At 42.0% G+C, this 22,764-nt stretch overlaps 1 protein-coding gene across 5 annotated transcripts in view; it reads left to right on the plus strand.

Moving 5' to 3' along the window:
* Nucleotides 1–22,764, plus strand: part of CD226 (CD226 molecule) — an 88,412-nt gene that overhangs the window by 44,905 nt on the left and 20,743 nt on the right. For 4 of the 5 annotated variants that reach the window (XM_025422046.3, XM_035704793.2, XM_025422048.3 and 1 more), the window contains one exon: nt 15,378–15,737. In XM_025422046.3, coding sequence (XP_025277831.3) covers nt 15,378–15,737 — 360 coding nt within the window. The remainder of the gene's footprint in view (nt 1–15,377; nt 15,738–22,764) is intronic. The other variant, XM_025422047.3, reaches the window with a different exon arrangement.

A 22,764-nucleotide genomic window follows, 5' to 3' on the forward strand; every position in this document is an offset into this window, starting at 1 on the left:
CAATGTAGTTTGGGAAAGAGATGGATACCACCTTAGTAAGCCACCTTAGTAAGAAAAAGAAAATGCCATTGTGGTATGACTGGGTGGTCAATGTCATATACTTTTCCCTAGGGCTAGAGGATGCTTAAAATCTACTTAAAATTGGTTTTGTTTTATAATCTTATATGATTTTATTTTTCTTTAAATACTTACTTATTAAGAAGACAGAGAGAGAATCCCAAACAGACTCTCTGCTGAACATGGGGCCCAACGTGGGGCTCAATCTCATGACCCTTAACCCAAGTCAAAGATCATGACCTGAGCCAAAACCGAGAATCTGATACTCAACCAACTGAGCCACCCAGGCACTCCTATCTTATATGATTTGCTAAGTAACTATGTACTAAGTTAATCCTTTCCTGAAATACACAGTGAGGTTTTTGGTTTAATTTGTGGTGCATAGTAAAAAACTCATAAATCACCGTTTTGATGGTATCTGTGGTTGCTTAAGCCACCAGTGGTCTATTTACATGCATCACTCAGATGCCTAATTTAAGCCTGTGAGTAAATTATTTTTGCTGTTGAAGACAATTGAATCTATTGGCAGGCAAAAGAAAAAAAAAGCTATATTTTCCTGTTACTCTACACAATATACTTCTGAAATGAAATAGTTTAAGTGTGATAAACCTCACCTGGATTGAAGCACATTAGGGTATATTAGTAATCACCACTACTGGCTCTGACACATCCTGTGATTAGACTCTGATGCCCAAATTTTATGGCTTTTTGTTTTGTTTTGCTTTTAAAAGGCAAACCCATAAATGTGATAAATGTAACTCCAAGATAATGGAGTTAGGAAGCCATTACTGAGGGCAATTTTAGAAGAAAATGGTGAGTGTAAAATGATGACTTTAAAATATTTAAAATTATGGGGGTGGAAATTAAATTGCAGACTTTGGAGAGAAGTGTGTACCGTGCAGGGGAAATGGAAGTCATCCCTAATTTAGAGAAAGAATTTACAGCCAGATAAAAAGCCAGAGAGAATGGCAAATGTGGAGTTTAAATATTTTAAAAGTAACCATTTCAATTAGTTTCTGCATTTAAAACACGGCACGTAGCAAGAGGACATACAAATTCATAAGTGGCATATTTATCTAAGCTCTTTCTGACCTTGCTTCAGTGTATTTGAGAACTAAGTATAATCTGAAAAAGAATTTTCTTTTTTCTATTTCATCTTTGTTTCGGTGTTTACATGCTCAATGCTGTTCTTAGATGAATTCTAGCAAATGGAGATCTACAGCACAATAGAAAGCACCCAGGGGGTCCTTGGTTAGCGACATTACCATTGGATTCATCTATTAGATTAAAATACATAACTTAGGCTCTGTGGCCATTTACTAAGATGTCTGCTCATTTCTGTATATTTACACTTATTCTACTACTAAGAAATGAAAGCAAGTAGCAATGATTCCGAGCCCCATCAGATCCTGTGTTCTCTTTCATTGCAAGTACTTTGTAAATCTTGGACTATTTTGAAATCATATGCATAGATACAGAAAACCACCTACACAGACAATTTCAAAAAATAAATCTAATGCTGTTTCACTTAAAGATAGCAAGTAAGCAGTTTACAATAAGGTACTCTGCGTTTTTCATTCATACGTGTTCACACACTGTTCTGTGACAGGATAAAATGAAGTGTCCACCTCCATTTAGAGTCACCATGAAGCATAAGTGCATGTCCCCTGAAAACTCAGTCACTCAGAGTGGCACTGTCCACAATGATGCTGTATTCAGAATGAACAAGTCCTGAGAAAGTTCTAATACCTCAAAGTGAAAATTTTCCCCCACTTAAAAGGAACAGAAATAGAATTCCTTAAAAAAAAAAAAAAAAAAAGTCAAGGTAAGCTAAAACAGTTCAGAAATATTTTGCGTACGTTTTCTTATACCAGTTTACTTTCGGGTGAGTCAGAAACTTCTTGAATTGTTAATTGTAATTTCTTTGAAGGTAATTAGGTTTTGGCACAGGACTCAGAACATTGTCTTAAATACAGTTGGTTCTCAATGGATGGCTATTTGTGTGTTAGTTTCTTCAGAGCATGAACATTTCTGTTTTATTGAGAGTAACAGAATGACAGCTGAATACATCTGAAATGGTCTGGGTTGTCATTCTCAATTAGAAGAAGGGCCCAAAGTTGGGTCTGTCTCGCCCTTCTTTCCCGTTCCAATTTCTTTCAGTAGAAATGCTTTTCTAAAAGAGCAATATACTTGGACCTGGCACAGATACTGAAATCTGGAGTTGTTCAGTGAGAAAATTGGAGACTAAAAGAGCCATGTACAAGGAATTGCCAACCACAGGTTCAAATCAAAATTAGAGAAGAAATATTTTGCCCTGGGTCCCTGAACCCAAATATATTGATATAGGGTGTACATTATGAGTTTCATTTCGTGCAGGGATAATGAACTTGAAATAAGCTCCTCTGGTCCTTCCTCTTATTGCCAATGGCATTAATATGAGGTAGTTGAGTAGAATCGAAGAAGAGCTCATCACATTCCTCAGGTTGGCCAAGGAATGCAGTTGCTCTCAAGGCTTTTTAGCAGGTTTCACCTGGCACAGCAAGAGCCATAGAGCTGTTTTGCATATGTTGGGTGGAATATTGTTAAAGACAGGTAGACCTTCAGAGCCAGAGGACTCTCACCTCTTGATCTATTTACAAACCAAACTCTTGGACAGCATTATAAATACGGGACACTTTTGATTGTTTTTCTAAAATAATGCCAAGAAAATATAATCATAACTATACTGCTTTTCCAATTTTGAAAGTGTCTGTAATAACAGTGATATATTTCCCCCAACTCACTGTGTTTCCAAAAAACTTCCTTAAGAACAATAGGGATTCCTAGAGAAGGCATGGGGTGCAATTTCTTCTTCCCACACTTTGGTAAGAGGCATCTTCTTTCTTCCTCTTCTATTCCTACGTATAAACCTCCAGTGCTCTGATCCTGTCTGAGATTTTCTCCTCTTTTCCTTGAGCCAGTCCCTAGTTTGGTGACTTATAGGCTGAGCATATGACTAGGACACCTGAGCCCTCACAGCAGCTCCTCCGGCCCATGAGATCTGTGCTGGCAAAGGCGCCAGGATCGTGTCCTTCTCAGCTGCTGTTGGCACTTATCCCATGCTTGGAAGCTCATGGTCAATGACAGAAGTTGTCAATAAAGAGCTAGGTACTGGTTTACCAGTTTTGCTCTAACGTGTTCTTTTTTTTTTTTTTTTAATGTTTACACTATAATGCATAAACATAAATTAATGAAATTTTCTGTTAATTGCTTCAGGCAGTTTTCCATTTTAGAAGAGAAAAGGTTTGTTTTCTAGTTGTGGCCAAGCCAGTCCTTTCCTATTTTTTTTTAAAGATAGATTTATTTATTTATTTATTTATGATAGACAGAAAGAGAGAGGCAGAGACACAGGAGGAGGGAGAAGCAGGCTCCATGCCAGGAGCCTGACGTGGGACTCGATCTCCGGACTCCAGGATCGTGTCCTGGGCCAAAGGCAGGCGCTAAACCGCTGAGCCACCCAGGGATCCCCCCTTTTCCTATTTTGAGAAGTGAGAAATTTAAATAGCCAAATAATCTGAGACCTATGACGATAATAAATCCCTTAAGGATGTTTATCTCCTCAATCAAGGACTGTTGTTTTAAAGCTCTGACGATCTATTCTCTAAAAACATTACAAGTTCCTTTTTATTTCTACAATATCCTTGATATTCTCCAGATCTCTCCTCCCTCCCCCATGGAGGATTTGGGTGGAGGGGCCAGTTCCCCCATCATAGGGTGCCAGCAGTGGGGCTTGGTCCAGAACAGAGAACAATGCCCTGGGGGCTGGTTTCCAGGGAAATTCTCCTGGGTGAGGTCTAGACAATTTGCAGCTGCTGGGAGGAACAACTAAGGATGTGCAGTGGAGCTGTGTGTTCAGGTTGCTGACATCCACTGGGGCCTCAGTTTCCTTGCCAGAAGTGCATATCACTGCCCCAGGGCCCTGAGGTGCCACCATACAGGGACCCTGAGTGGTGGGGTGTTTGAGGCGTCATGAGTAGATTTGTTTAATAGGTAGCTTGTGGCCTGAAGCAGACTGCTTGCTGATGAGTGTGGGACGAGGGACTTCCAGGACTCAGACAGCCAGTTGTTTCTCATCCCAGAGCTCTCCATGCCGCATAGAATTCCCAAGATCAGGGTAGTAGCAGCAGCAGCAGTAGTGCCTGGGGCCTGAATCAGCTGTTGTTCTCTGAGTGGACCTAAGGTACTCATTGGATCCCAGCTCATACTCTCCCTGCCCCTCCATCAGGCTGCACCCATACTCCCCACACACTGGAAGCCACCCAGCGCACCCTGTGGGCACAACTGCACCCTGCCGTTTTCCTGGTAAACCTCACACTCCACACCTACACACACACACACTCACGCACACACATGCATACAAAAGTTGCTTTGGAAAGGTCATGGGGTAGAGGCAGGGAAGACTTAGGGCTAACAGACCCAAGTAAAATGTTGCCGATGACGCTGGACCAGTCAGGATGGCACATCTCCAGTGGCAACATGTGCTACCACCTAGTTACTAGTGCCAGGGTTCTCTGCCCGTCAGAGGGCAGTGTCACTTAGGTCTAGGAAGTCTTTTTTTTTTTTTTTAAGATTTTATTTATGGATTCATGAGAGACAGAGAGGGGCAGAGACTTAGGCAGAGGGAGAAGCAGGCTTCCTGTGGGGAGCCAGATGCAGGACTTGATCCCAGGATCATGACCTGAGCCAAAGATAGACACTCAACCACTGAGCCACTCAGGTGCCCCCAGGTCTCGGATATTTTATTCTAGATATAAGAAACCAGTGAATTTAACTGTTTAAAAATTACAGTTTTCTAGGAGTGGTCTGTAGACATGTTCTCTTAGATGCAGCACGCATTGAATGCTGAATAAATACACTGTTGTCTCCTTCCACTGCCATACCTATTTCATTTACTGATACATCCAAAATATCCTTTTAAATCCCAATGAATGGACACGAGAATACTTGTTTCCCTCATTCTACCGGTTCTTTGTGTCTATTTTCTGGACTACTCGCTGTTCCTGCCGACCCCACGGTTATAGCCAAGCCTGTCAACAGCCACATGCTCGCGCTGGCTTTTCAATACTGTTCTATTTTTCACCCTAACGTCATTATAGTTTGAACTAGATAATTTCAACCTCTCCTACCTTAGAGGGTTGTGAGAAATATTGTTGATCCTGCTATGGTTTGAAAAGCACCTAGAGCTTTTCAGAGAGAAGGTATTAAAGCCATAAATACTGCAGTGCTGGCTGGTGCTTAGGGGATCTGCCAAGAGGTACAGCTCCTGTGGGTGTGTGAAGTTGGCAAACTTGGGAATGAAGACCCAAACTCACTGGACCTGGACTGGAAAATATTACTTTAGGCTCTTGGGATCATCCACTGAATTTATAACACGGTGTCATCTTCAGAGATGGCTTCTCATCCATTTACTCTACAATATTTATGGAGCAACTTAAGGCACCTGGCATTGCGCTGAGATCCGATATATTGAAGACATGCCACCTTGAAGGCATCGAGAGTTTCCCAGGGTGGGGAGAAATGACAACAAATAAGAGACCACACAATAGAAAGTATAGAAGAGGGAGTGATTAGCCCATCTTAGGGTGAGTAAGAAAATACTTCCCCCAAGGAGGTGGTGTCACAGTTGAGTTTTATGGGATACGTAGTGATTTTCCTGGACCGGGATGGATGGAGTATATGAGGCCATCCAGAAGAAGGCATGACCGATGCATGATCATACGTGTGAGTGCTGTTCTTGGGGACAGCAGAGTTTATGGTAGATTCTAGTAGGAGATGAGACTGGAGACAGAGACAGGGGTAAAACCATGAAGGATTTTATAGCAGCAATGAGAAACCTCTGAACCTTTTAAAGCAGAGATGTGATAGGATCAGATTTGAATTGTGGCCACGTAGTTTTGGGTGCAGGGTGAATTGGTGGGAAAAAGAGCTAGAATTAGGGAGTTCACTTATGTATTTCAATGGTCCTGTTGAAGAAACACGGGGAAATTGAAAGGAATAGACTCTTATATCTGCATCCTATCTGGTTTCAAAGTTATTTTGCTGTGCGGCTTTCTCTGCCACCATGCTTAACCCCCTACAGATGAAACAAATGAATTTAGCAAATATTTATTGATCATCAAATATGTGCAAGATATAATACAAGGTATTCCTAGAGATCAAAACAAAGACAATTCACAACGTGCTACAATTACCTTGAGAACTCTTGGAACATGGTAGAGTAACAAGCAACAAATGAATATTTTAAAAATTATTTCTGCCTCCAAGGAGCTTGGCATCATCGAGAGAAGCAAGGTAGAAAGCACAGCGGTTCATATCTTGCGAGTGTAGCGATTTGTTATGCACAATTAGACATATGAAAAGAGTAAGGACTCCGTGGCCTTGGGCTACTATGGACAGATACTGTGGGACGAGGCAGGCAGGCTGGGCCTTGAAAGAACGAGCTAATAAGAGAAAGCCCCTGTTAGCAAAGAATTATTTCTGGAGGCCTCCTGCGGGCGCTCTGGTGTAAGTTCAAATTCTGGGTTCCAAGTAACATTGGTCAGGTTCCAGAACTGGGTCTGCCTTTGGTTGGTGTGTCTCAGGGGTCCCAGAGAGGAGGATAAAGGTGAAAGGGCCGTGTTAGGAAGTGTTCCCTGGGAAATCCATGAGGGTGGCCACGACTGAACAGGAAGGAGGCAGGGCAACGTCCAGGGAGGTTACCTGGAGCTCACCTGGGCTGAGGCACCTGAGGACCCCCGCCCCTGTCAGTCACCAGGCAAGGGTCCCTCTGAGTGTGTGGATCCCAGGAAAAGCAGGTTCCAGGCTCCCCGAGCATAGCAGCAAGTGCTGGCGGTTCGGGAGAAAGCACAGGGTGGGTGTGCCCCCGAAGCAGAGGGACCCCAGGGGGCGCACATGGAGTCCCGAAAGCCTTTGCTCTGCACCCATGCCAAGTGCCATCCTTGGCACTTCACCTTCACAGAGTTCCCTGCATGAGGGGGCTGTTTGCAACTTGGTGCTCAGGGGGAACCCAAGCAGAGGATCTGGTCTTCAGGTCTCCCCACTCATCTCTTGCCTTCATCCCTTGCAGGGAACACAAATGTTGCCTGAAAGTCTCAGCCCTCAAGATATCCTTTCTTAACCATGGTCAGTACAGTGTGAGATATTGTATCAAAATAGGGCTCCTATTCGGATTTCCAAAAGAGAACTGTAGGAGGGAATTTTGAGCTCGCTGTCTTTGAATGCTGTCGTCCTCACCGAGGAGAGATTTCTGCGGTGCTGAGATGCGAGGGCTGCACCTTCCCCTTCCCTCTTCGAGAATGCCTTCCGTTTCTGAGCTCACGTCTTTGCCTGTGGCATAGACAGACATTGCTTTTCAGTTGTGCAGAGTAAATTTAATTGGGAAGGAATCACAGCGGCAAAAACTGCGAGCCCCAACCTCCCGTGCAGTGGGTTTAAGGGCTTGCTTTTGCAGTGCGGTTCATTTTATGACATCTTCTCTTTCTATGGACGTTGAAGTAGGTGTGTCCCTCCTGTGTGTGCTTCTGGAACGTGTGTGTGATGCGTGCTGGGGATTTCCCCCATTTCTAGCATTTTTAGCATTGCATCGAGTTGCTTCTTAGTCATTTTTCATATGTCACGCATCGGAAATTCTACTTACTTGTTCTCCACGAAACTCACTGGAACCGTAAATGAAAACAGGGACACGGGCAGGAAATGTAGAAGGAAGGAGCTTGAACAAGGAAGAGGTGCTGTGAGGGCGTGAAGCTCATTTAGCCAATCGAGTGTCTTGTGTTTGGTGCCCTCAGCAGATTTTCTTCGGGCAAATAGCTGTATTTGGTGGAGACCTTTGACTGACCTTGCAGAGCCAGTCAGCCAACAGCAAGCCAGGGTCACCCCCTTTCCATCCCAGGGTTTCTGTAGGTACAATGTCTCTCCACGAGCTCACACCTGTGCTATCTTTTGTCTTCACATCAATACAGTTTTTATTGAAGGAGTGAACGCATGAGTGAGCGAATGAACGAATGGATGGATGAATGAATAGTGAAAGAGCTAACGTTATGTCATGTCCTGTTTGTGTTCTGTCTTCCTGTCAAGTCTCCCCACTGCCCACCCTGCCCTTGCAGATGCTCCCCAGGATGCGGGGTGGCCTGGGCCGCACCAGGCCGTGGTCTCAGCTTCCTTTTCCCCAGGCCTGTGTGTCCCTGGCCCCTGGCCTATGAGAAACTACTTTCTTCCCTTTCACTTGGAAAGCAATCTAATGGACGATTTCACACTACAGTGTTGGCGTCTGCTGGGGGCTGAGGTGGTTATGTGCATTTTAATGAGGTCGAGTGAAGACATTGATTTCTCATTATAGGATTTAAGGCATCATAAAGTAAAACATTTAGGAACAGGGGGTTCCTGGGACCTGCCAGTTGCAGATGGGAAGGAAAACTATGCTGTGCAGTGCCTGACAGGCTGGGGCTGGGATGGAACCTGGGCCTGGGGCAGCTCCCTGAGCTTCCCCCCTCACGGGGACTCCCTCCTCGGCCACCCTCCAGCCGTGTGACTCGTCTCGGGGTTGTTGGCAGTGGGGACTAAACGACAGAGCACATGTGATGCCTTTAGTGCTGGCACGCGGTAGAGGCCCATTTGACGTGTATTATTACTTTGCCTTTAAATATGTGGAAAATGTTGAAAGTAACTGAAACGAAATGCTTACTGTAGTCTGCAGTGACAAGCCACTGACACCATCTATCCTCTAGCAGGAGGCGATTAGGGTTCATGTTAAGCGTTAGATTCCTTTTCCTTAAAACTCCAGGCAGAAAGTCTGCGTTAAATTTCCACGTCAGTGAGGCCACTGGCTAACCTTTTAGCAGAAAACACGCCAATGCTCTTGGGCTATGTTGTCTCATCTTTCAGTTTTACAAGACCTCAGAACTATACTATTTAAAATTCATATGTCCCATGAGTCATTTACTTTTCTGGTTGGGAGGAACTGTAGAGATGCTCAAAAGTCAGACTTTTTCACATACTTTCAATGAAGCCCATGGTAGCAACTTTAAAAAAAAAACAAAACAAAGCACAAGTCTCATTGTCCTCATTGTATGGTGACAGAGAGATTGAAATGTGCTTTTTACCAATTAAAACCTGTGAGCAAAATTTGTATATGAGGATCCAGGGTGGTCCTTCAGACAGCCTTTCCCAAGCTTTGGGGTCTGGGGGACTCTGGCCACAGTGGTTCCTTGAATCACAAGGTGGGGATCTGAACCACCAGTGTGTTGGGGCCTGAGCTGTGTTTTTCATGTTCTCTGGTGCTCAGATGGGGCATTGCAGCTGCGTCGTGCCACAAACCTTCCCCTTACGTGGATCTTCGGGACTGAGTCTCTGATTTGCCATCCAGGATGTGTTCGCCTGATTCTAGTTACTCCTTTCCCTTTGGTTGAGACAAGTGGCCTTGCTTGGCCTGCAGCCACGACAGGTTTGGCAGGTTGTGTTTTTATCTCTGAACGAAGCTCTCATTCTTCCCACTTTATCTGTGCTTTTCAGTCAAGCAATCTTTGAGCTTATTTTTTTTTTATCTTGTTTGGCTTCTTTACCTTTATCTTCACTTTACATGAAGGACAGGAAATGACAGTCATGGGGAGGGAGCTGGTGAAGACCGCTGATTTCCCTAACTGGGTGGCTGGCCCTGCTGCTTCTGGTAGGTTCTGGTAAGATCCAGACTGTACGAGAAATGAAAGCCCGATGAAGTCTTCACCCCACCTCCTCCCATCCCTGTGGTGGTGTGGTGTGTGAGGCCTGTCTCGACAAGATACCATAGCCTTGGAGGGGAGGTATTGTCTCCTTGTCGTCTCTCCTCTGGAGCTGGACATCTCAGACTGAGTGTCCACTAGGGTCAGCACCAGGCCTCTCTCCTCACTTCTGGTAGTTTCTGGCAACCTTTGGCATTCCTTGGTTTGTGGACACTTTACTGTGGCCTCCGCCTTCACCTTCACAGGACATTCTCCCCGGGTGTATGACTGTGTCCCCTCATCATGGTCATGTTGGATTCAGGATGGCCCCACCCACACTGTGACCTCATCCTCACTAATGACCTCTGCCATGACCCTCCCTCCACATAAGGTCACATGCTGAGGCACTAGGCATTAGGAATTCTGGGGTGGGGGTGGGGGGGATACAATTCAACCCATGACCACCCCCTGCCCCAAGCATCATCTGGGAACATTCCAGCTGTTGGGAGAAATGCCAACCCCACCTCTTAAATTGCCTTCTGCATTTGAAATGATGGCAGCACAGGGTTTTACAGGGTGGCCAGGGGTGTGTGGTATACAGCTTGCAGGACCACTGCCCTGTTCTCAGGCTAATGGCTACTGTTTGCTCCAGTTTCTGTTCTTTTTTTCTTTTTTTTTTTAATTTTAAAATTTATTTGAGAGAGAGAGAGAGCAAGCGCACCAGCAGGGGGAGAGGCAGAGGGAGAAGGAGAAAAAGAAGGAGAAGCAGGCTCCCCACTACTTTTTCTTTATTTTTAAAAATGAAAGTATTCACTATTCAGGTGAAATATACCCTGACATTAGTTTCAGGTGTACCACATAATGACTTGATATGTATATTGGGAAATGATGACCCTCTATAAGTCTAGTTAACAACTGTCTCCATACATCGTCATGAAATTTTATATTTTCTTTGGTGAGCACTTTGAGGGTGTGTAATCTCTTAGCAAGTGCTTATTTTTGAAATCTTTATCTCAGGTGACTTTGAATATTTCCTTAGTCATTACACAGTCAACATTTTATTTTGCATTTAAATGGGATGCTTTATATTTGAGAATTTTTAGAAAAGCTCTCTATCGAGCACGTACATAGTCTAGGCACAGTTGGGAATATGCAAAGCTACTACTATTATGGCTTCTAATTAGCTGGAGTAATAGTAGTGCTCCTGCAGATAGCTTAGGGCAGTGCTGGCTGTTTAATTTTTAGCCTATTTTAAACATAAGAGCAAGTTATTGTCTTGTGCTTTGGAAACCCTGGGGAGAGGCCCAACTACACAGGGCCTGTGCATTTGGACATCACATAAGAGATGGTTGAAAATTGCAAGGAGGGGGGATGACCCAGGGATGGCAAGTGGAGGGGGACGGGCATCGGAACCCTGGCGGAGACAACAACATTTTAAAAGACCAGCAGAGGGAAAAGGGCCACTGAGGAAGACTGGGGAGGAAGGTCAGAAAGGAGGGAGGATGAGCAGAGGCATGCAAGGCCAGGAAGTTCCCAGGAGGGCAGAGCATCCAGGAATCAAGGTCAAGAACGTGCATGACTTGCAATGCTGGAGAATGGGAGGACTGGTTCCTCAGTGCATTGAAGCACACATGAGAAATGAGGCAGCGTCGGGAGCAGTGGGATTCCTTCAAGAATTCTGAATGAATACAGAAGAAGAGAAAGGGAACAGACAGCACCACAGAGTCCAAAACTGGTTTTCAGGGGTGAGAGAGATTCCACGTGGAGCCGAGGAGTTTTGTGTCTTCCATACTCTCAGGGACTGCTCCCAGAGTGTCCCTCGACATGTTTCTCTGCTCTTTGTAGTTCTGTAAATTGGTAGTTAGATTTAGAGGCTTGAGCAGGGTCAGACTGGGTTGGGTTATTTGGGGAAGGCTACTATTTTCAAAGTGGCATCGTAGAAACATGAATTTTTTTTTTTTGTGAATTTGCAGACATTGATGATCATTGCCTGGAATGATGAACTCATCTGGGCATTACGCATAATATTTCAAACACATTTCTCAATATGAGAGGTTTTATGGAGGTGCATATCCCCCTCCCCCAACTCAGTGGGTACACACCACATATTGACTGCAACATGAAACTACAAATCAATTTTTTTATTCAAGAATTATTTCTTGACATCTCTGGTATATGCCAAGCACTATATAGAATGATGTATAAAGGTCTATACAAAGGTCTGGGCCTATGAAGCTTCTAGTAAATGGACTCAGGGTTTTGGAAGTTGCTGAGCGATATTGCAGAGCTGCTCATACTGCATGCAGAGCCACTGTCTGGTGAGGATGGTGAAGGAGGATGGACTAGCAGCTGGAGATGTGATGGTGGCCTGGGGCATATGGCATGATGCACAATGTGGGGTACCTAGGCATTAAGTGGTGCTTGGAAGCACTGAGATAATTTTTAAAAAACATCTCTTATTGTGTCAGAAAACTCCTATACAAAGTATAGAGAATTTCATCGTATTATCCTATAATAAAATCATGTAAAAACGAGCAAATTTATCAGAACAAAATCCTGCATGCAGATAGCACCCAGTGTTGGTGAGGATGTGAAGTAACAGGAAGTCTCTTTCATTGCTGGTGGGCATGTAAAATGCTGTGGCTTGCCAGTTTCTTACACAATTAAATATACTCTTGCCCCACAATGCAGCAATCATACTTCTTGATCTATGCCCAAAGGAACTAAGAACTCTTGTCCACACAAAACCTTGCACGTGGCTTGTTCATAATTGCCAACACTTGGAAGCAACTAGCACATCCTTCAGTAGGTGAATGGGTAAATAAACTGTGGTCTGTTCAGACAATGGAATATTATTCGACACTAAAAAGGTATGAGCTACCAGATGGGGAAAACACATGGGGGAAACTTAAGTGCTCGTTACCGTGTGAAAGAAGCCATTCTGAAAAGGCTGCATACCATATGATTCCAATGGTATGACATTCTGGGAAAGGCGCAAGTATGGAGGCAGTGAGAAGATCAGTGGTTGCCAAGGGTTGAGGGGAGGGAGGGATGAATAGGAGGACCACGGAGGATTTTTAGGGCAGCATGTGACACAACGGTGGATATGTGTCCTTACATATTTGTCCACACTCTTAGAATGTACATGGAAAGTGGACTCTAATGTAAACTATGGGCTTTGGGTGATTGCAACATGACAATATAGGTCCTACTTGGTAAAAAAAATATATTGTGTGATGGAGGATGTTGATAGCGAGGAGGGTCTGTGTAGGAGGAAGGAGGAAATATGTGGGAAATCTCTGTACCTTCCTCTCAATTTTGTTGTCAACCAAGATTGCTCTAAAAAATAGTCTTTTAAACAAAACGCAACACAGTCTACTCTATGTTTATGCTGAGAATTAATATATCACTAAATAGAAACACAAACTTAACTGGTGCTTATTATTTTCATTTCTATTTTTAGGGTTCTCATCGAACTTTTTCTTCCCTATCGACCACAGCACTTTGATCCCTATTTATGAAGATGCACTTTCCAACTCTAAGGACTCCAAGGGTCCTGTCATGTGTGGGGTTTTCAGGTGGATGTTTGCAGGGTCATTTCCTGTCGCCTTACATGTGCCAGGTGACATGAACAAGCAGCAAGCAACGCACGAAGCCAGGCAGGCTCTGTAGAACTCCTCTGGGTCTCGGTTTTTATCTGACGCCAAGCAGCTCTTCTGTTCACCTGGGAAGGTTAACTGGGGACTGCTCTGGGCCTCAGAACCACCTGCCTCTGAGGGGGGGGCGCTGCTTCGTTCAGTCCAGTCCCATGTCTACTGACGGGTGGGTCTGGGTCCTTACCTAGAGGCTGGCTGTGCAAACTCCCCAGCTGGCTCGGGGGCCTCCCCCTGAGGCCCAGAGACCTGGCTGGTCAGCACTGGATACTGCCTTCATTGCTTTGTGGGCTAATGCAGACGTTCCTAAGAGAGGCCCTTCCTGTGCAGTCAAGTCAACATTACACGGGGTCACTTCCTGAGAACAGGTGTTGGTGACATGGGCAGATAAAGCTCCTGAGGTGGGTGGAGGGTTGCATCACAGAGGAAGACAACAAAACAGCAGGTGTGTCAGGCTGAAGACAAACATCGGAACCGTTCAGGGCCAGCCAGCCTCCCTGTGATTTCTGATGGTCCAGCACATCTTACACAAACATTTGTTTTGTTTTTGTTTTTGTCTTTTTCCTTTCTTTTATTTCCTTCTATTTTCCCAGCATGGTGTACTTGTATCTGATTTAGCCTTTCATTTATATTGTCTCTCATTTCTTTCTCTTGTATCTTCCCTTCCCTGTCTTAATTTTAATTTCTTATTTGTTTTTTGTAAACTTTTATTGTCTTATTTTTTCCATTTCTTAAGAATTTTCCCCTTTTTCTTTTCCCCTCCCTCTCCCCGTTCTTCTTTTGGCTTTTTTTTTTTTTTTTAAGATTTTATTTATTTGAGAGAGTGAGCACAGAGCACAGGAGTAGGGGGAGGGACAGAGGGAGAAACATACTCCCTGCTGAGCAGGGAGCCTGATGCGGGGCTCCATCCCAGGACCCCGAGATCATGACCTGAGTTGATGGCAGCTGCTTAATTCACTGAGCCACCCAGGCGCACCGTTGGCTTTTTTTTTAAGAGGTAAAATGCTTCCTGTGTGCTTGTTAAGTGGGTAAAGTGTTAACTTCGATAATAGTAGTATGATTACAAATTGAAAAACCAGAGTGCTGTGGTTTTTTTCTCTTTTCAACAACATTTTGACACATGAAATCACTTGTCAAAGAAAAGAAGCTAGTTTTTGGTGGAGATGAAACTATTATAGACTTAGTTTTCCAGATTAATATAGACAGCAAACCTGTGTTTGTTCTTCTTTCAAGTGTGGTTTCTCCTCTCTTCTCCTGTCCCCTCTACTCTTGTTTTTTCTTTTTTAATTTGAAGTTAGGAAAATGGCCCAGAACGATGTGGTGCTTATTTACAGTGTGCTCTGTGCTGGGTATTTCAGCTATGGTGGTAGGAAGGTGGGAAGATATTGAACGACTTTCTTGGTACCTCGGGATTTAAATCTCATGTGAACCCCTACTCTATGTATGCATCAGACAACCTGTATATCTGGAAAATAAGTTTATGTATGCATTTATTCAAATGAAAATGATTTGATATCTCTTCAATAATCATTAAAATTTTAGCATGATCACAATCTGGATACAATCTTTGAGTCATCAGCCCAACATTACTACAGAATAGTCTTGTGAAAAAAAAAAAAGAATAGTCTTGTGAAATTCAGCCTCTTGATAAGATCATTACCAAGAAGAGTACCAGGAGTTTTGATTACATTTCTTGTTATATGGTTAACCATGTCAAAAAACCTCAAGGAAATATGTGTGAACAAGTATATCGTCTTTTCTATTTATTCATTAGCCTTTTCCAAAGGTCCTTTCCTTACAAAAATGTGTCATAAAGGTGGCATTTACAGTTGATGCAACTATGTTAAATAGGATCACCAATACTTTATGGGTAGCTTCCACCTTTGCACCCCAAAATTTGAGCCCCTACATGTAATCATTTGCTTCTTGTTTTCAGATAGTTTTGAGATAGCTGCACCATCAAATAGGCACATAGTCTCCGAACCTGGAAAAAATGTCACGCTCACCTGTCAGCCTGCCGGGAAGTGGCCAGTACAACAAGTTACATGGGAAAAGATCCAGCCCCATCAGATCGACATCTTGACTATCTGTAACTTGTCCCAAGGGAAGAGTTATGCTTCAAAGTACCAAAGAGAGATATGGAGCAGCTGTAGTCAGGACATGAGGAGCACCTTCATCATCATGCCCCATGTTACGGCCTCTGACTCGGGACTTTACCGCTGTTGTTTCAAGGCCAGCACAGGAGACAGCGAAACATTTGTGATGAGGTTGACTGTTACCAATGGTGAGTACAATGGTGAGTATGAGTATGTTATGGATGTCTTCAAGTGTTCAAAATGGATAAGGCCAACCACATGGGTTGGTTTCTGTTGTCTTTTTCATGACTCTGGTATTCAAAATAGTTTTTAACAATGGAGTTTAGGTAAGTTGTTGGTTATTGACTGTTACTATTTGGTTTTTCTTTATCTTGTTAATCCATCAGTCACAGATTTAACAGTTATAGAACTTTCCAGTTTCTTGATCTGCCACATTCCTGAAATAAAAAAAAAAAAATCCGTAAGTCTAAAAATACATAGTATCAATAGCCTGTAAGTTTCAGTTGCATAACTTCTATTTGTTCTCCACTACTTTGCAGCTTCTTGAGGGTAGTGACTCTGTTTTATGATCCTCAAGTATCCTCAGCAATAATAAAACGGTGCTGGATTGGTATTTGCTGAGTTAGTGTTGAGCAGAGTGGAAGTTTAGAAATATTTGATAATGTTGCTCCTTTGTCACCTCAGAGCTTTGATCCCTTCAATTGTTTTTGGCCCTGGGAGCAGAAACAGATTGGCCTTCCCGACCTCTCAACCTGAGCAGGCTCCCCCCAAAGCCCAGTACTAATTTTGTATTAGTAATTTGTTTCCTGCGTCATAATGAAGCCCTGATTGCGTGAGCTGCAGGACCCACAGAACGTGTGTGAGGATAAGAAAAAGTGACTTTTCACCTCCTGAAATGCAAGTGTGAAGAAGCCTAGATAGTGTGTGCAGGGGTCTCCAGTAGGACCAAGTGAGAGGAAGGCCATCTAAGGCTCTCCCACTTCTGCCTCTGGGCAAGTTTTCTCATAGCAGAATAACATGTCAGAAGAATAATTTTTGCTGGTGACAGAAATTATATTAATTTTTTCCTTCCTTCCTTCCTTCCTTCCATCCACTTCTCTCTCTCACCCTTTCTTTCACCTGCCTCCAGCCAGCAATGGGCCTTGGCCTGTGTGTAGACTTCTAGAACTAAGGTTTCTTGGCATTTGGTTGTCCCTCTATAGACTCTGCTTGTATTGGAGGCTGATGTCTATTCCTGCATTGGAAAGGAAGAAGAACAGGGTTTGTGTCTGGGGCAGCTGTGTGTGCTAAGGAGGACATTTGGCAAAGGGCAGCACTTTCTTATACATCATCTCCTTGGACCACATCGAGCCTTCTTTGCTTCTTGTATGGCAGTGTGGGCTGTGGGGGAGACCAAAATTGTTCTGAGAACTTGATGTGAAGGAGGGGTAATGGAATATGTGGGGGAGAAAAATTCATAAAGTTTCTTCATTTTAAGTGTTGACTCCATTCCTTCAGATGTTTATACAAAATATTTTGTACCTTAAAAACAAAACCTTTGCATTACAGAAATGTTTTTTTAAAACTGGCCAGGAAAAAAAAGTCATTAATCTTCTCTCAGAGACAAAGGCAAAGTAAATTTCTCTTCAGAAAAGAGAGAACCTTTTCAAACACATATGAAATATGTTCTTTTCTATTATATGTTGAAAAATTAATTATAAATGTCTTAAATCATAAAAAGGAGGTAATAGGTTTTTAAGAGGTATAGTTATTTGACTCTTACTAATTAATAAAAATGTCTTTCACTTTAGACATGACTAAATTTCCTGCAAAAAACTATAGCATAAGCTGCAAACAATGTGAAGGTGATTGAATGTAATAGTCAATATTATTAGTGTCCACTTGTTTGAACACTTGCAAAATGGCTTTTTGACATTCAATTGGCAGGTTAAGAGAATATCAACAGAGCTTATTAGTAAAAAGTTATAATTGATGGAAAATGCCCAGCTGTTGGTTCTGTGTTCTGTTCTGGTTCAATTCCTCTTAAAAATAAATGTAAGTAAAGATTGAAAATAAAAAAGTCAGATGGAAAGCAGAAATAGATTACTTGCGTTTGCTCTGATGTGATTTGATTATTTCAAGTCTTGAAGCTGTTTGGTCAAAAATCAATGTAGGGATTAAAGCAGAGAGACAGGTATAAGATGTGGAGCAGATTTAATTTATTTCAACTGTCAAGGGAAAGGTGATTGTGACACAAATTTTATAAACTGCTGTACGTCCTTTTGTTGGCTCTCATCAACTTCTTGTATAGGATCCAAAGGAGAGATTTTCATGACTGTCATATTCTACACACACACAGGGCTCTTCCCTGTGCTTGTGTTCATTTCCAGACAAGTACCAGGTCCTCAGAGGTTACCCAAAAGATGACACAATGCCAACCAGCATGCCGTATATCCAGTTCCTGACATATTTTGAACAGAGTGAGAAAGGTGGCAAAAGCGTGGGTTGAAACCGAATTTCCTATGAACTATCTTGGCTGAGGGAAAGACATTTGTCTCTTATCCTATGCACTCAGGACCTGGGAAATAGTTTGAAATAGCTCCAGACTGACTTCTCTGAATTTGAAATTTGTCTAGACCACAGAGTCAAGAAACAGCGAGGGGGGAAATGTGTGTATATTGACAGTGACCAAGATTATTCTTTGGCCCTTCACATCCTCTAGATTGTCATCAGTCGTGAGGAAAGCATTTTAGTTTCCACCAAAAGACTTTGTGAAGCCTTTTAGTATTAACTAAATTATGTTGAGACTACTATTGTTTCAACTGAGCTTATTGATTATGAAAAGGATGAGGATCAAAGAAATAAAATTAGCTCTCTCAGAAAGTTTCCAGGGGAGACTAGTTGTGAGCAAACTTCTGTCTGCCACCGTGAACAGTATTGGTCCTCATGTCCTATCTCACCTTCTGCCACTGATGAGGCCACTCAGCTGAACCGCCGAATTCTGACTGATGTTTGGAGCAGAGGAAAGAGACAGAGCATGAGAAGTAGTACAAAAAATGCACGGGGTCGGGGGAGGAGAGAGAAGGAAGTTGTGTGTGGGTGACTGCAATCAAATGACTAGGTTGGTACAGAGATTTTTGAGTTATGGCTTAATATAAAGGAAGGGAGGTTCGGTTAGGCAATGACTTGGTAGCAATTCTGGATCTCACGCAAGAGCATGAAAGCCACTATTGATTCTTGACCAAAATGGCAAAATGGTATTTGAGGAAGTGTCAGGGAAATTGTTGGGTGCAGAAGCAAAAAGAGAAATTTGAGACACAGGAAACTAGCCACGAGTCATTTGTAATAGTGCATGAATGCTTGAGCGCTCCTACTAGGCTGTCGCTATCACATACTAGATTTTTGGGCACAAACAGAGCCCACTCCAGACAGACAGATTTCAAATAGTGCCTCCACCAGGCAGGCAAAACAGAAAAAGATGCCCCTTCCTCTGGGATGCTGCAGACTCCAAAGCTTGTGTGCAGGCTTGGTGGGGGGTGGTGCCCAGGCTCCTCACCCACTTTGGCTGGCACCAAGGTGGCCTGGCCAAGGGCGGAGAGAGGTTAATGTGATTGGAACGTCAGCTTGTGCTTGCATTGGCCTCGTCAGTCACTCACACTTTCTTACTTTCTCCTCTTCCCAACCAACCTAATAATTTTCATGCCATTTACCTTCTTTCCTTTAGAGTTTCCATCAGATCTCCTCCATCTTCATGATTTTTCCTTAGCCCAAACTGCTTGCCTGCCATGAAGCTACCAAACATTTTGAATTTCTCAAACTTTTGTAACTTGAAATACATACCCTTGCATCACTGAATAATTGCATCTGTTTGCAATGGTCCAGACACTTATGTTAGAAATTTCTTGGGGTGACTGGGTGGCTCAGTTGGTTAAGTGTCTGCCTTCAGCTCAGGTCATGATCTCAGGGTTCTGGGATAGAGCCTCACATAGGGTTTCCTGCTCAGCAGGGGAGCTTGCTTCTCCCTCTGTTCCTCACCCTGCTTGTGCTTGCTCTCTCTCTCAAATACATACATAAATACATACATACATACATAAATAAATAAATAAATAAAATTTTTAAGAAGTTTCTTGTGATTGGTGATTATGGCATCTTTGCTTAGGGTTGTCAAAATATCTTTCCAGAATGTTCTCAATATGTGTTTCTTGACTGATTCTTTGTATTTTTATATTTTTATATGCTCTGGTATATTTCTATGTTTTACTTATATTCTAGAATGTGTCCATTTTATTTTCATGTTTTCTAGCTAGATTATTTCTAGATTTTCTTCATCAACATTTAACATTTGAGGTTTAAGGATTGCTGATCAAAGAAACCTAAACTCCGAGGAGATCAGTTGGAACGTTTTGGGAGAAAACTTTCATGAATTTTGTTTACATGTATAGCTTTCAAGAAGGCCTATTTCTTTTCTTAACTTTATTTTTCTTGTTTTGCATGTTTTGTATAAATGGTGATAATTGCAAGTCACTGGACCTGGCGGATGGGGTTTGTAAGTGAGAATTACAGAAGTATTCACTAGGAGATCATAGGGCTCCAGTGAAGGGAGTCAGCCCAGATGTTTCTTCTGTGAGGTATAGGGTTAACAAACAAGTAGGAGCATAAAGGAATAGTGTGCTATAGGTTGCAAATCTTGTCTTTACATGGCTTGTTAGAGGTTGACTTTGGGACTCTGTTCCTGAGTTGAACTAGAAGACCATGGAAGTAGAGAAATGAACTTTGTTTATTTCTTTGGTGTTCAGTTTCCACTAAAATGCAACTAGTTTGCTCCCAGGTGATTTGAATCCCCAAACAGTTTTGGATATAGACAAGATAATTTTTTTCTTTTAGGGATCCACTTATCTAGAACCTTCTGTCCCAGCCTTATGAATTTATGATAGATGTGAATATTGAAGGCATGGGGGTTGTCTGAGCTGGTATCTGCTGCAATGTCAGATATGTCTATTTCCACGGTGTAGCACGATGAACTTCTACTTTTTAATATCTTCATCTACAGAGAAAAGTAATGTTCCTGACAGTTTCTTTACATAATTAGAACCAGAGCACCAGAATCCAAGAGCACTGGTGTCACTGCTCACAAGTTAAAATAGCCTCTACTGAAGTGGATCAACTGCAATTTTCAGCTCAGTTAAGTTTTTAAAATTCTGGGTGATAACTGGATATCCAGATGAAACATACCGTTTCCAACATCACAAGTGAGTTGATTACTCAATCATGGCCCATTATGTCTCTGTGTCTTTACAGTTGCCTCTGCCCAAATCAGTTCTTCCAGGAGACATTGCATTTAAAAAAAAATTAAAAAAAAAAAAAGGCAGCTAACTAGTTTGTTTTGTAAGCCCCACGTATTGATTTATTCATCTTTCCTAATGCACAAAATCCTGGAATGTTTGCCTGCAGTCATTTTTGTATACATACCATATTTGTGTAGATAAACAAGGTAGTGAATGGAATAATAATAATGAGAGAAGGAAATGCTGAAAGACCTCGTGCTAAGTTGATTTGATGATGCTGTTTCAAAGGAGCATTGTTGGTGTGTGTTACTACCTTACACATGCAAAGGGAGTACAAGTTGTACTTGTTTTCCACCATTGTACACAATGTAAATTAGTAACCTCCTAAGCCTAGAAACTGCTTTTCTTTAAGCAGATCTTTATCCTCACCTGAATTTCAAACAATTTTCATGAAGTCTTCCTCACCCGAGGATCTTAGAGTACAGCTAGGGATTCAAGTTCAAGTTCAGATAAGTGTACTGAATTTCTTCCCACTTAAAATCCAAAGACCTGCCTAATGACTCCAACTGTAAAACAGCCATTTATACTCTTTGTCATGCATGGGATTTTTTTTTTTTTATGTAAAACATCTGAGAATTGTGAACAGCTTGGGGTTATCTCCAGAGCCTTACTAGGTACTGAGCATAGATGATTGCATGAAGTTTTCCCTAAAAGCAAGTAGAAAATTACTTAAAATTTAAAAAAAAAATAGTCTTCATGTACGATTAATGGCCTTTCATTCTTAATAGCAATTCTAGTTTGAAGTGTTATGATTCAATTAATCAGACAGCTACTATCAACTTCAACTTCAATATTTCAAGCATTGCGGATCTGACTCTGACAAATATTGACAAATGCAGGTGACAAAGTAGGTTTACAGAGGACTATGCTATTTAAAAAGACAGGGAATGGAGAATAAACATAGATCCATCATTTGTAGAGACACATCTTTGAACTTCAATTGGTATTTTAAAGTTCTTTATGCTGAAATGATTCAGAGATTTTTTTAAATTGAAATATAGTTGACATACAATATTATATTAGTTTCAGGCACACAACATAGTGATCCAACAATTATATACATTATGAAATGCTTACCACAGTAAACGTAGGTATCCTCAGTCACTGCACAAAGTTATTGTAATATTATTGGCTATACTCACTATGCTGTACTTTTATCGCATGACTTATTTATTTTATAATTGGAAGTTTGTGCCTCTTAATCCCCTTCACCTATTTCACCCTCCCATCCGAGTCTGTTTTTGTCATTTGTTTTGTTTTCTAGCTTCCACATGTAAGTGAAATCATAGGGTGTTTATCTTTTACTGATTTGGGGATTTTCAAAAGGCATGTATTCAACAGAGATATTTTTGGATATCTTTCTAAAAATAAATATATTGCAGTACTCATTGGCCACTCTCAAATTTATTTCTGGAATTAATTCAAAGTATTTCACTTTCAGTAGAACTCACAAGTAACTGTGATATTCATAATCTTTTAAATGTAAGAGTTGCATTTTACTTGATTAACCCACAAGAAGAGATTCGTTCTTCCACAGATAGAAGATTGAAATGTTAATGCTCTCAATTGGATTGATGGGGACTTGAGAATGGCTAACTAAGGTGAGTAGCAAGTGAACTGAAGATCGTTATTATCACTACGATGAACATGGAAAATACAGAGTAGATACTGAGATGAGGAGACCATATTAACAAAAGATAGGATGATTTCTGTGGCTTCCAACCAAAGAAGCTCAAGGACACAATTGATGTATGTGCAGATGACCCCATGCCAAGTGGGTACCACATAGGAGCCAAGTTCACAAATATAGAAAAATATAGGTTTGCAAAGTATAATTATTGATTATTATCAACAATAACAATGATATTAATGTTCCTTCAGTTTTTCATGCCTTATACAGGGC

This window comes from Canis lupus, chromosome 1, assembly GCF_003254725.2.
Source record: "Canis lupus dingo isolate Sandy chromosome 1, ASM325472v2, whole genome shotgun sequence".
In the NCBI taxonomy this organism is placed as follows: Eukaryota; Metazoa; Chordata; class Mammalia; order Carnivora; family Canidae; genus Canis; species Canis lupus.